Source organism: Aquila chrysaetos, chromosome 11, assembly GCF_900496995.4.
Source record: "Aquila chrysaetos chrysaetos chromosome 11, bAquChr1.4, whole genome shotgun sequence".
Lineage (NCBI taxonomy): Eukaryota > Metazoa > Chordata > Aves > Accipitriformes > Accipitridae > Aquila > Aquila chrysaetos.
Window position 1 is genome coordinate 42,856,053 of NC_044014.1, and position 14,029 is coordinate 42,870,081.

The 14,029-nt window shown below is 53.5% G+C and overlaps 1 protein-coding gene across 4 annotated transcripts in view; it reads right to left on the reverse strand.

The window, feature by feature from the left end:
* WIZ (WIZ zinc finger) overlaps positions 1–14,029 on the reverse strand; it is a 54,214-nt gene that overhangs the window by 23,989 nt on the left and 16,196 nt on the right. For 3 of the 4 annotated variants that reach the window (XM_041127292.1, XM_041127290.1, XM_041127291.1), the window contains exon 3: positions 566–626. In XM_041127292.1, coding sequence (XP_040983226.1) covers positions 566–626 — 61 coding nt within the window. Of the gene's footprint in view, positions 1–565; positions 627–4,617; positions 4,853–14,029 lie in introns of all 4 variants that reach the window. The other variant, XM_030030729.1, reaches the window with a different exon arrangement.

The window sequence follows — 14,029 nt, forward strand, 5'->3', positions numbered from 1 at the left end:
GCTAAGACAGAGAGTGATTCTGAGCCAGGCGTGGGTCCCCAATGCCATGAGAAGGGACAAGGACCCTTGCCTTGCACGAGCCTTGGGCTGGCACCCCAAAATCTGCCTTTTTCAGGGTGCTCAGAACCGCGTGGGACACCCCTTAACGGCTTCAGGACACCCAATAGAACCAAATCAAGCAGCCACCTCCCAGCATCTCTCTCTCCCTTGCAGCAGGGACAGCCCCAGCAGCACCGAGGGGAACCGGGATGGCTCCGAGGGGAACCGGGATGGCTCCGAGGGGAACCGGGATGGCTCCGAGGGGTGGTTTAGGGGAGGCAGAAGCAGGGTGGTTTGTTGGGAAGCAGGACAAACAAGATTAATTAGAGCAAGCAACACCGCTCTGCAGCAAGGGGACTGTGCTGGCTGGCTCTCAAGGGACCTGCTGACGTCCTCAATGGTGGGACAACCCTCTCTGGGGACAGCCAGGGAGATATTTTGGGGCTTTGTGTAACTGGAGTACCATTAGCAAGGGGAGACGAGCTCCCAGGCGCTCCCCGCTCTGTGACATCCCTTGGGAACTTACCCGTGTTCGGTCCTGTGAGCTGTGGCTGGGACGGCACCGGAGAGGGCAGGATCAGGCTCATCTGCAACAGAGAGGAAAGCTCCAAGGTCAGTGCCCAAGTAAGGCTTCTTCAACGCAATTTGCAATAAAGTGATTTTTGTGTGTGTGTGTTAAAAAAGCTTTCCCAGCAGATAAACCCCCTCTGCTCCTGCTGCCCATCCTTCCCTCCTACAGCCGGGTCCGGATTACGGGAGGATTTCCAAGCCACACTTAAGAGGGTTTAATCCCGCGCACAACTATTTGATGTATAATCGTTCCTGCAGCTAAGCAGTTTAACAGGAAGATGCACACGCCGCTGGCCGTGCTCCCGCCACCCCTGCTCGCTGGAGAGGTATCCGGCACGGAACCGCGGCCGAGCGGCTGGAGAAGGGTTGTCTTGGTCCACCCTGCGAAGAAGACCAGTTCCTCCAGCTCTACGGATGGGGATCATGAGCCCCTCTGGCACCGGCATGCTTCTCTGCCCTTGGACCAGCATGCAGGGCTTCCCTGGGTGCCCAAGCATCATCTGGGCCTTGGAGGAGCTTTGCTTCACCCCGGTGTTGGCCAAACCCCCAGGATGGCTCCTAGGCTAAATCATCTCCAATCCTACTCGTGAGAAGATGCAAGGCAGAATTTCAGGCAGCGATGAGAGGCAAACAAACACCTCCTGAAGATCTGCAGAGTCTGCTGAGATATATCAGACCCAGCTACATCCTTCCTCAAGAGGAGGAAAGCCTTTGGCTGTGTCCAACAAAAACATCTGGATCGAACCTACCCGGCCCAGAGACTCCGTCAGCCAGGGCTGAGCTCGGGGCAGGACATGGGGGTCCTGCTCCTCATGCCGGATCCCCCCATCCTGGTCCAGCCACGCGTCACCTGTCCCAGCTGTATGGAAAGCAGGGACTCGCTTGTTATTACAGGCAAGGCTGGGAGCTTGGGGAAGCTGAGGTGTAGCTGGGTGAATCCACATTGTTTCCTGCTGTGAACCAGCCCCAGGCAAGCAAGCTTGCTGCTGGAACAAGGAACCAGCCCACGTCCCTGCTCCCATCATCTTCATCATCATCATCATCATCCTGGGTCATGGGATGCCCAGCAGCCCAGCCCCAGGCAAGCAAGCTTGCTGCCCCGTCCCTGCTCCCATCATCATCATCATCATCATCATCATCCTGGGTCATGGGATGCCCAGCAGCCCAGCCCCAGGCAAGCAAGCTTGCTGCCCCGTCCCTGCTCCCATCATCATCATCATCATCATCTTAGGTCATGGGCAGCCTGGCCCCGGGCAAGCAAGCTTGCTGCTAGGACAAGGAATTGTCCCGCATCCCTGCTCCCATCGTCGTCATCTTGGGTCATGGGATGCCCAGCAGCCCAAGAGTTGCCTGGAGCTTACCAACGCCGTGGAAGTAACTAAGAAGCCACGGGAAGGAGGCGTCCACAGCTTGATGGAGGGCGCAGACCCAGCACAGACCATGCCTGGGGCTCATAAGAGAAAAGAAAGGGACATGCAAGGAGCAGCTCAGCCTCCACCACGCACCATCCAACAACCCAGAGAGCCTTTAATGTTGAACACAAAGAGGAGAGAGAGCAGCATCAAGCTGCGCATCCTGCAAAGGAAACAGGGAGCGCTTTGGAAACACACAGCCAAGGAGATGGGTTTTGCTGCAACAGTCTGTGGGCTCAGCCTGCGAGAGTCTCTACAGCCCAAACTGACCTCTGTCCTCTCCGGGATGGACGCAGCCGCTCACAGTTTGCATTTATTCTATGGATTACTGGTTGTGTGCTGTAAAACCAGGAGGAATGTGGTATTCAGGCCACCACGCTGGTTATGGAGATGGGGGAGGCAGGGCAGGACCTGCCCTGAAAGCAGAGGAGGGATGTGAAAAGCCAGGGTTGGCTTCCCATCCTTCTAACGTCTTAGGTGAGCCACCTTAGAGGCGAGACTTTTAAGCCTGAGCATCTCCAGCCTGTAGGTCTCATCCAGAGATGATGAGGTTGGAGCTCTTTCATCTACACGCAGAGCTGGGACCACCCGCATCACCAGGTTTTATCCGGCATCCATGCTGTCAGAGCCTGTCCTGGAGAGGTGGCAGCATCCCTAGCTCCCAGATCAGGTCCTTTTGGCTTTAAAAACATTTTGGAAAAGGCCGGCGGGATCCAGGGCCAAGCTGCCGAGGTCACGGGAGACCGGCAGCATTCATTCAGGAAAGCCTGAGTCACCAACCGGCCGGGGCGGGAATGCCGGGAAAAAACCCAACCCTCCCAAATCGGCAGATTTTAAACACTTCCATAAATCCCCAGCGCGTGGATGGAGAGGGGCAGAGAGCACCGATAGCGAGAAAGGACGGTGGTGGCAGGAGCCTTCCAGGGACTCTTTTGTTCTCCGGAGCTCCAGCACAGCTCCTATTTTTAGAAACTGTCTCCTTTAGAGGAAAACATGCGGTGATTTATCTTTCTCCTGATGAGCACGTAACTGCACTCCCTGCAAATCCTGGTTTCTTGGAAACAGCGAGAGATGAGGGAGTTTAATGTCTTGGACTTAGGAGGCTCAAATTTACCCTCTATGGTAATCCAGCAAGAGCTGCTCCTCTAACCACAGGAGTGTGGCTGCAGCTTTTCCCCGAGAGAGCACGGCAAATCTGAATTCATTTTTGAGCTCACGGTCTCTCCTTCAAGAGGTCAAACACCCTCGTATCGGGGCCACGGGTCTCTCCTCTCTGTTTTTCCTCTATCCCAAGAGTTAAAGCAAGCCAGCCAGGACATCAAGACACTTTCAAAATTGAGCCATCACATGAGCCCGTGGCCAAAACACACAAAGAAAACCAGAGCTAAGGGAAAAACTCGTGAGTTTCCCAGTACAGGAGCAGTTATGCGGAGACCAGGAGCTCTCCTAGACACGGCGGACCCAGCTCTAGACAAATTCAGCGATGGTTAATTACGTAACATATTTCAAAGGTCGCGAATTGAGAAATACCAACATCTCCAGAAAAGCTGAAAGAGCCCTGGCTCATCGAGGCCATAACTGTCAGGGCTGATAAGCAGAGGGTAATGGCATGCTCGAGAGGCTCAGTCATGTATCAAGTTGCAAAAATTTTGCCTAAACCTTCACCACCACCACCCCAAAAAACACCAGGATGCACCTCGAGGTGCTTTTCCACGACACCGCTCTTCATACGGCAGATACTTCCTACACAAAGGGACTGGTTTATTTTGTACCGGAGCTACTCAACATGTATTTTAAGCCTAATGACACACCAAATGGTAGCTGTGATAATTAGCAAGGTTGCTCCACTGCGTCAGGAGCTCACAGCTGTTGATAGATCCAACATCCAACGAGGTGAGGCCAATGAAGGTCCCCAGCCATCGAGGACTGGAGGACGTCATGGATGAAGCCAGGCCGGGGGAGTTGGGCTCATTCCACGTCAAGATGAGAGCATGAAGGTGCTGCCTACAGCCACTAATTGGAGGGTATAGAGATAACACAGCCAAACTCCTCCTGGACATGCGCAACGAGAGGACAAGGAAGTTGCAATATGGGAAGCTCTTCCTTGTGAGAGTGGGGGATCCCTGGAGATGCTCAAAACTCAACTTGATGGGGCTTGAACAACCTAACTTTGAAGCTGGCTGTGCTTTGAGCACAGGATTGGGATGAAGACCTCTGGAGGGTCCTTCCAACCTCAATTACTCTGTGATTTTAGGACTAAAAACCCAAAGAAGTTCAACAGTCTAAAGCCAAGAGGTCTTCTGGATGGTGGTTTCCATCAAGACCCTAAACCACCTCAAAACAATCTCTCCTCTGAAGAGTTCCAACCAAGAAACTATATTCTCCAGAAAGTTTTCTACCCAGCTCCCAAAAGATGTCTAGTGACAGTCTAAAAGAGCATAAAGGAGTAAAAATTTAAAGAAAACTCTAAAATCTAAAAAATACTATTCTTTCCCAAACTTCAAAAGCTGTTCAACTGCGTAAGGCTCCATCCCCTGAATACAACAGAAGGTTTCCCTTCCACACAATCCTCCAGGATGGGAGGAAGGACACCTACCTGACCTCAACGTGCTTTCTGCATCTCATATCTCAGCAATAAAGGATGAGGAGGGAGACTCAGCTCCAACTCAAGCTCTCCAGCAGCTCCCAGATCTGCTGGGTTCCTACTGCAGAAGGGCCAGCACTTCCAAAGGACATTGGTCTGAGGCTGCGGTGAACCCATCTCCAGTCAAGGGAGGAAAAAAGGAGGTTCCTCCAGAAGGTGATGACTTGGTTTGGACCAGAACTGGACTCTTAAAAAAATCAAAAATTAAGCAAATTGGACAGGAATTTGCAATACCACTTTTCTGAGCAATCTGAGTGCTTCCAAGAGCCCTCAAAACTACATGATCACCTCCAAAAAGCCTTCACCGAGGCTACACATGCTGTCCCAGGCTTTGTGTTTTTCCAGCCTATCTAAACAAATGGAAAAAAGAGGCAAGAAGAGATATTTTATCTCCTCTACAGCCGGGCTGAGGGACCTTGCCATTTGAGCAATGGTATTAGGCAAGGGGTGAGTTATTGCATCATCTTCCGAGTAATGCAAGCTGTTGCAAGGCATGATTTAGCTCTGGAATTAAAGACTAGGTCCTACTTAAGGCTCATGCTTTAATCTTGGGTGTTTAATTTGAGAGCAAAAGGTACCAGAAGAAACGCTCACTGGCACCAGCAGCTGATACAGGTTCTGCATATTGTAAATAACCTGGAAAAAAAAAAGTTTTGGCTCAACACATGGCTTTCCATGGTCCAAAAACACAAGAGCAACCAGCAGTGCCAAAAAAACAGCAGACAGACCCGCACAGTGGGATTACTGCTTGACAGCAGTGGGAAAACACCGTGCCCCCATGCCATGGTGGTGCTGGAGCCAAGCGGTGGCCAGGCAAGCAGCTGGGCGTTCACTGGCATGCTACCACCCAACCCAGCCATGGGGATTTCTGCCGCATGGGATAGCACAGATTTGGGTTTCTTACCAGTGAAATGAGCAATCCCACGCTGGAAACATTCAGTCACCCAGGACTAGGAGATGGCCAAGAAATAGGAGGGGGTTTCCAGCCCCCAGCATCATAGGAGCTATTTAGCTCCCCGAAAGCTCACTGAAAATGCAGGGAAGTAGGAGCTTCATTTCCCACATCCCAGCCCATCTCTAAATCCATCCCACAGCCCCAAACTTGGCTCTTCCAGCCCAAAGCAGCCATCCAAGCCCACCTGTCCAAGGCCACATCCATGCTAGCAGAGCCACAGCAGGTCCAAGCCAAGCTGGGCTTGTGTTTGCAGTGCAAACAGTGGCATTCGGTGGGCAGAGGTGCTGCCAGCGCCTTTGCTCGGCAATCCTAACATTCCCTGGACGCGAGCACGTGGCTCCGGGCTGAGAGCGGGCAACAGAAGCAAAACAAGGAGATCCTACAAAAGAAGGTGCAACTGGCAGCTCTTTCCTCTCCAACCCACTCTAAATAGGGCCAACACGTGAAGGCAAGGCTTTGCATGAGGACCATGAGATGCTCCACGGCAGAGCTTTTCCCTTGCACAAGAGAAGACTACCACCTGCACCCCAGCATCCCCCTGTCCACCAAAAGCACCTGGATGAGCAACCTGGGTGCTCTGCATGCATCAGGCTCAGCCTGGAGCTGCTTGGGTGGCCACCCATGCCAGATTCAAGCTCTTCGATGGTATTTCTGCCCCAAATCCGCAGGGTAGACGTCGCTTCCATTGCTCTGTGCCTGGCACAGCCGCTCTTCAGCAGAAATCATTTCACCCACGGTCTCATGTGAGCGTCCAAACGCTCTCCCTGGAGACGATCGTGTTCTCCGACCCTTTGCTGTGGCTTGCCAGAAGCAAGCTGGAGATTTTGCTCGTGCTCCTGAATACAGATGAGCTGGTGTAAGGACAGGCTTTGCTGCGGGAGGGCTTGGCCAGACACATGAACTTCACATTTCCTCCTGAAAATGGGCACGTTTGGGGTTGGTTTTCCTGCACGTAGCTCCGGGTTCTGCTCCAATGAAAGCTCTCGGCCATTTGCAGATAGAAGCGAGAGACGTTTCTTTCTCCTTTGCGCTGCGTGGCAGTTCAGGGCAGTATTTAAGGACGCTCCTAAGCCTGCGGGCAGGTGACCTTGAGGACAGGAGCTCTTCAAAGCATGGCGTGCTGGCAGCACATCGCGTCTCATCTGACTCAGGCTTAGCTGGCTGCTGACGGTGCCGGGGATGGTGCCGTTGTGTTCACCCAACACCGACAGCTCCGTGTTCGCTTCTGCTTGGGCTTCCCAGGAGCGGCATGGGTCTTTTCACCCCTCTGCAGGCACAGGGTGCTGGAATTTCGTGTGTTTAAGAGCTGGAAACGCCCAGGGTTGTGCAACCAGCATCCAGGTGCTGATATTTCTGCTGCTGGACTTTGTACAGGCAGGAATAGACACCACAAAGGGCCCAAGCAATGGCAGACCACGAAGAGTGAAGCAGATAAACACTTATGTACCCAATGCGTCTGCTCTAGTCCCAGGAGATGGACGCCGTAGCCTCGCACTCAAGGGGATCAGCTCGTTGCAGTGGGATTAATAACCCACTCTTGGGAGCTGCTTGTGTTTTAACCCACGCTCTGGCCTGGGAGGAGCTGCCTGGGTTGGGACTTTGCTCAGCTTGCGGCAGCGGCTGGACTGGGGAGCTTGGAGGACTCTGTATGATCACTGCAAGGGGGGCGAAGCAGACTCTGCTGACGAAAGAACGATGACCAGCCCCATAATGGGGTGAAAAACCCAACACAGGGGTAAGAGCATCGTGAAGGGATGCAGGTCAGTGCTCCCCAGCCAAAGGATCCCACATTTTTAATTGCATCAGTGCTACCTTCTGCCAAATTATTCACCCATCAACTCACCAAGGCCACACCGAGCCGTAGTAATCCCGGTACGAGCAGAACCATCCGTACGTGGTCCGTCTGGCTCCTCAAGCTGCTTAGCAATGCTAGAGACGACGCAAAAAGAGGAGGCAGGACTGTGCAGGCAGAGCACAGGCAGCATGAATACAGACCAAAACCACAACAAACGGTGCTCCAAGTGCTGGCAGCCGTGGTGCCATCCGTCCTGCCAGCACCATGTGTCCCAGCCGTCCCTTACACCGGCTTGGCTCTTTTTTCGAGCCAGTTCAGTGGAGAAGTACTGGAAGAGATGGGATTGGGCTCAAAAGCAAGGACTGCAGATATGTCCAGGGAGGGACAGAGACAGCTGCCAGAGGAGCAGGTCAGAGCTCTTCTCCTCCATGACTTGAGGCTTATCTCAACATAGTGACCCATGTGGGATCTCTCCACTGAGAGAGGCCGGATGCAAGACATCCAAAAGGCATTTGGGAAGCCCGGGATCAGCACGATTCCCGTCCTTTGGTCTCCTCCTTGGGTTCGTTTTGTACATGGGAATGGAGGTTGACCCCCCCCAGAGACACCGTGGCACCTCCATCCTTGGAGATCTTCCAAGCTTGACAAACTGCTCTTGCTTTGGCATTAGCCCTCCAACCCAAATCCTCCTTTCTACCCAAAAAGATGTTGAGGCTAAAAAAGAAGCACCCCAAATATTTTTTCCCCAGCTTCATAAAGGCTTTGCGCTTGGTGCTCTCTGCTTGTTCCCAGTATTAATCCGGGCACGAACAACCGAACCATCCCCCAACAACTGAACTTCAAGGGGTAGCAGCCTTCAGTGGGGGCTCAGAGACCTCCCAAAGCCTTGCTAAGGCAGAAGATAAAGTGATTTTGGTGCAGAAGGAGCCAAAACCTCCTGCCTTTTGCTTCAGCGAGTCCTTGGCCTGTGCCTGATTTGAGGAGGAAAAAAAAAAACAAAACAAAAAACAAATCCCATTTCCAGTGATTGCTCCACTTTGGGCTCGGGAAGCCCCAGGAGCATCATCTGAAACGGCAGCATGGGAAGAGGCTGGGGGGCCATAAAGCAACTGAGAGGTTGGAGGGGCAGGTCTGGATGGCAGATGAGTCATGGACTGGCTCTCCTCACTGCCCAGCCCAGAGGACAGGCACAACATCTTGGTCCCATCAAGTCCAAACAGCTCTTGGCAAGAGAAACCACACTACCGGGAACCCCAGAGCAGGAGACAAGGACCTCCAGGCACTACCAAAACCAGCAACACCCCAATATCAGCATTACTAGAAAATTTTAAGACAACCGTGAGCCGCAGAGCAAGGACAAACGCGCAGACCTTTCCCATAGGAGAAGACCACGGCGACCACGTTGGCTCCGGGCCAAAGCCACCCTGTGTTCCCCATCCACCAGCAACATGTGGTGATGGCTGTGGGTCTCAATGGGCACTGGAAACCTTGAAGCAACCAGTGAGCACCCATCCTTCCCAATGGATGGGCTTCGGGGCAAGCACCGGTCTCCCCTCTGGTTCCCACCTCCCCTAAAATTAGAGCCCATGGGTTTCCACCCTCCTTTCGCACAGGAGCGGGGGGATCACACCCCTGCATGGAATCGATCCCATCTACTGGATCCCCTGTTTGGTTTCTAGGTGAAAAATAGGATTTGCTTTCACCCTGCCTGGACACCACAAACCCCAAGACCCCATGCGAGACCGTAGGCACGTGGCCCGGCGTCCTACCGCGCGCGCGGGGACAAGCAGGTCCCTCTTGCCTCCGTCACCGGCAGCAGTTCGGGGTTATCCTGTCCCCGCTATCGCAACCGGTTCTCCCTCGAGCAGTTAGAAAAGCAACGCCTGCTCAGGAAGTGGTCTCTGCAGCAGACGGAGGTGGGGAACGGCACTGCTGCAAGGGGAGGGTACTGGATGTGCTGACTCAGCATCCCAGCGAGCTCTAGCTCGTCCCGGCAACCCGGCAGCTCAGAGCATGGCATGCAAGACCCCCCGGCTCCTTTCCGGCATCCTGCTTGGGCAGCAAGGCCAAGCGATGCACCGCGGGACCCAGAAAAACACCGAATGGCTCCAACCCCACCAGGACCCATTTTCCACAGAGGGTTTCCCAATGCCACCAGCCCCGGTCCTCCTTCACTTGGCTCTCACTGTGCAGGATTTCCCTGCCATTGCTGTCACGCCCAAGCTTAACTCTTCCCCTTGAAACACAGACCCAGCACCCTGGCTGTCTCTCAGCTTGGCTCTGCCCAGGCACGCTCCATCCAGCGGCTCCAGAGTTCGTTCTTGCCGGCGCAGACAGATCAGCGCGTGTTGCATCTGTACAAAAACCCACTCGAACCTCTCTGGCTGAGACCTCTGCGTTATCGAGTGAGCCCTGGATTGCTCTGTGGGCCATCCCTGGGTGCTGAGCAGATGTTTCATGGGAGGCAATGGCTTCCCCATGTGCTCGGCGGCCGTGTTTCTCACTCATCCAATGCAAAGCTCGGAGACTTGGCACTGGTTTGGCACCAACTGGCCACTTGAGTTCAAGTGGGACTTCTCCTCCTAGCACCAATAAGAGCAACAACCCCCCAGCTGAAGCACACCGTTCCCCACCACGAGCTCATTATCCTCCAAGAGATCCTCATGTTTTGGCTCAGGGAAAATAAAGAATCGCCCAAGAGATCTCCATGTCCGGCTCAGAAATAAACACCCATCCACTGCCACTGTCAATTCTCAAGACAGCACCCAAGTTTTCACGCCAAGAGGGCAGGGGTCCCGTGGGGACAGCTGGATTTAAGCAAACTGCTCACACTGGAGGGAAAAAAAAACCAACAACCTAAACTAAACTAAGCCAGTGCCTGTTGGCTCGTGCACACGGGCTCGCATTCAAGCTGCCCGAGTCAGCAGAGCTCAGGAAGCCTTGCGCGCTTCTGGAAGACGGAGCCGTAGGAAGCATGACACATCTTGAGATGTTGGCTCTGCTCCCCGGGATGTTTATGGTCAGCAAGAGCTTGCCACAATTTCACAGACTTCACATAAACATCTGGATGAAGGACTCTACCGAGGCTCAACCAGAGATGCCGTCCTGGTGCGGGGCTGGTGAGCGCCACGTTACTCCCAAGCCAGAGCAGCAGGACCTCAACGTGGACATGCAGGACAGCCATTAGCTTCCAGCACCCATCCCACCGCGGGCACTGGCACATCTTCATCGGAGAGAGGAGCAGCGTGGTGTGACTCGCTTGCCCACCAAAGCCACTCCGCCAGAGACCCTGTCTTGCTGTTGAGCTCTGGTCGAGGAGGAAAAAGACAAAGCCAGTAATGAGGTGCCTCATCTCACTGGTCACCAAGGGCTGGGGAAGTCCCATCAGGGTGGAAACGAGATGGGAGCCACACCGCAGCTTCGAACACTTCCCTTCAGCTCTCCCAGGACGGCACGGTCCTCCAGCCCTTGTAGGACTTGCCAGGATTGCCCAAGGGTGGCCAGAAGAACACGTTAAATTTGTATCTCTCAAACTTCCACCACTTGGGCATTGTCATCTTCTCAGAAACAGCTGCACAACGACACGCAATTTCTTTTCCAAGAAGGAGGCCAACCTGCAGGTCTGTGAGCCAAAGAGTGGAGCCAAGAGAGGACGAGCTGTCTGCCCGGAGGAAGGGCCGCACCCTTCCATGACCAACAGAGCTGGGAGATGGCCCCACAGCAGCCCAGGGAACTCGGAGCAGGGGGGTCTCCACTGTAGTTTTGGCCACCACAACCCAACAGCAAGGGCTTGTGATAAAACCCACCAGCTTCGGAGACCAAGCAGGACCAACCCACTCAAGGTGGAGAAGGAGAAGCATCATGGCAGCGTAAAAGCTGGCAGGATCCACAAACAGAGAGGCAGATCTAGAAAAGATCATGAAGGCCACCAGAAAAAACATCTATGGGGGCAAAGACTCAACCGAAAACGAAGCATCAAGGGGTTGCACTAAAGTGTCTCCTGGAGAGCCCAAGCAGCCGCCAATGATGTCCCATACCTGCTCCTGACCCCGAAGGGTGCATTAGAAAGGTCCCTGATGCAGAGAAAAGCCAGCCAGTAGCACTCCAAGGGAAAAGGATGGGGATATTGTGCTGAAAAAGCCAGGGGTAATCCCAGGAATCAGAAGAGAGACGGGGTGATGGACCACAACAGGATGGGAAGCTTGCTAGCTGGATGACGGGACAATCCGCTGCACTCACCAGTCACACGGGAACTGCGAGTCACCAACGGTGTGGTTGGGGAAAAACAAAACAAAACAAAACACAAAAAAAAAACCAAAAAAACAAACCACCAAAAAAATCGAAGAAAAAAAAAAAAAAAAAGAAAAATCTAGCTGTGGTTTGCAACCTGCAGTTCACGGACAACTTCGAAAGGCAGCGGAGAAAAGCCAGCCTGCTGTCAGCAGCTTGAACTCGCTCCGCAGGCATCTGCTCCCCGCTGGAAAACCTCCGGCAAATCTAATGAGGAGGAAAAACCCCCCATTCCTCTCGGAAACTCCGCGCACGACGGGTCAAGGAGTCCATGCCGAGACCCTGCGCAGGGTTTCATCACTGGTGCGCGAGTGAGATTAACCGAAACTGAAACAGGTGTGAGGAAGGGCTACCATGGGGAAAACCAGCTCTTCTGCTGCAAGCAGACAAACAGCGTGGCTTGTTTAGCTTGGCACGGCCGAGAGGGAACCCGACACTTTCCCAGCGAGAAGCTTTGCTCTTATTTCCAGCCTCTCCGCGCTCCCCAGCCAGAGGACATGAGTTATACTTGGGTTTTCTCAGCTCTCGGGGTATTTGCGGAGCCTGGGGGGATGCACTGGAGCTGTGCCCCACTCCCAGCCACAGCGTGGGGGGATGGAGAGCCCAGACCCATCCGAAAAGCTCCAGGCACTGCAAGGGAAAGCTTTGGGCTGTGTTTCCTCCAAGGCAAAAGCTGGTGGCACAAGCCCAATAGACACGGTTGAGGGCTTGCTCCCAGGCTCCAGAGTGATACAGACTTCCCAGGATACTCCAAAGGTTTGCACGATTTTGGGCTCCGGTGGTATTTCTGAGGCTCCCACAGAACCACGATGAGACAGTGGGGCGAGGGCAGACACAGAGTGCCCCAAACCTGGGACTGATACTGTGACCTGCATCAGGTCAGGATGATGCTGCTGCTCCTTCCCCCACCGTGCTTGGATCCCGCTGCCGTCTCTCACCATCACTTGCACCAGAGATGCTCAGCCAACAGCACCATTCAGGACAGAACCAACCCCGTTTTGTCCTGGGACGGCAATCCCAAACCCAAAGCCTCCGGTTTTGAGCCCGAAAAAACCTCCGGCAAAAACTTCACGTGCTTCAGAAAATAGCGCTGAGGTTTGAAAGGGTTTGAGACGCAACACCGGCTCCTAAATGCTAATTGCTCTCCAGTGCCTGCTGCCTGCTTCAGGCAGGGAAGGCATTTGCTCTATGTCTATCCTCTAAAAAGAATTCTAACCCCCCCCCCCCCCAAAAGACTTCTTTTTCGCAAGCTCTCCTTCGCCAACCCCGTCTTGCACAGCCCCAAGCGCGCTGGCACGGCACCAAGCCATCTCCCAAAGTATTTTCACAAGAGCCGACCGACCGGGTGTGGATGCTCCGTAAAACCTGGCCATTCCTCTACCGCTTAAAACCCTCGGGGCTCCCCGGCCGTACCCTCAAATCTGGTGGGATGGGGATTGCCCCGAGCATCGTGGACCACTGGTCGCCCTCTGAGGGTTGCTGTTTGTGGTGGGTCCTGCATCCAGCATCTACACCGGGTTTTACAGCTGCTGCACCATGCGGCAGAAACCTCCCTCTGCAAATCAGGGTGCAAATACCTGTTTAACAGGGTATTTTCTACCCAGGGTGTTTCCAATTTTGCATTTCCCCCATTACCAAGCCTTTTAAAAACAAAAGGCAAGTGAGAAAGAGCACTGCCCGAGGGTGCCAGCCCTCCATTCAAGTCTTTTACCTACAGCTAAGAGCCCAAATTGAGCCTTTTCAGAGGTGATTCCAAGCCGATCCTTGAAAACCTTTCATTTTTATTATTTCCCTTAAAGAGTTATCAGGCCTCGGAGCAAATTCATCCTCTAGATCCTACTCTGCTCCATCCAGCTTTAAGCAAGATTTATGTGACGGGCGGCAGAAAACTTTCCTCGTCAGCAGAGGACACATCCAGCATCTAATGAAAGAACAGTTTCTATCCAAGCTGCTTGAAAGGCATCCAGACTCTGTTGCAAGCTCATCTTGTTTGGATCCATCTCTATTAAATTTCTAGCAGATCTCGGCTGCTCCCATAAAAGTGGCAGTGTTTTTACCGGCGATGAATGCAGGCGATTCACATCGCCATCCCCTTTTTTGCTCCGGGTCCCTCCAACTCCACATCTTTCACCCCCCACCAACTTTTTCCTCCATCTGCTGGCAGGTTTTGGCTTCAGCATCATTAAAACAGGGTTTTAATCACCTAAAAAGCAAAGGTGAGGGAGCCCTGGGAAGCCACCACAAGGCTTAACTCTTTTGTACCTGCAATATTAGCTGGCAAGAAGATCCCCAAAGGCTGTTTTGGACGTTATAACGCCACAGAG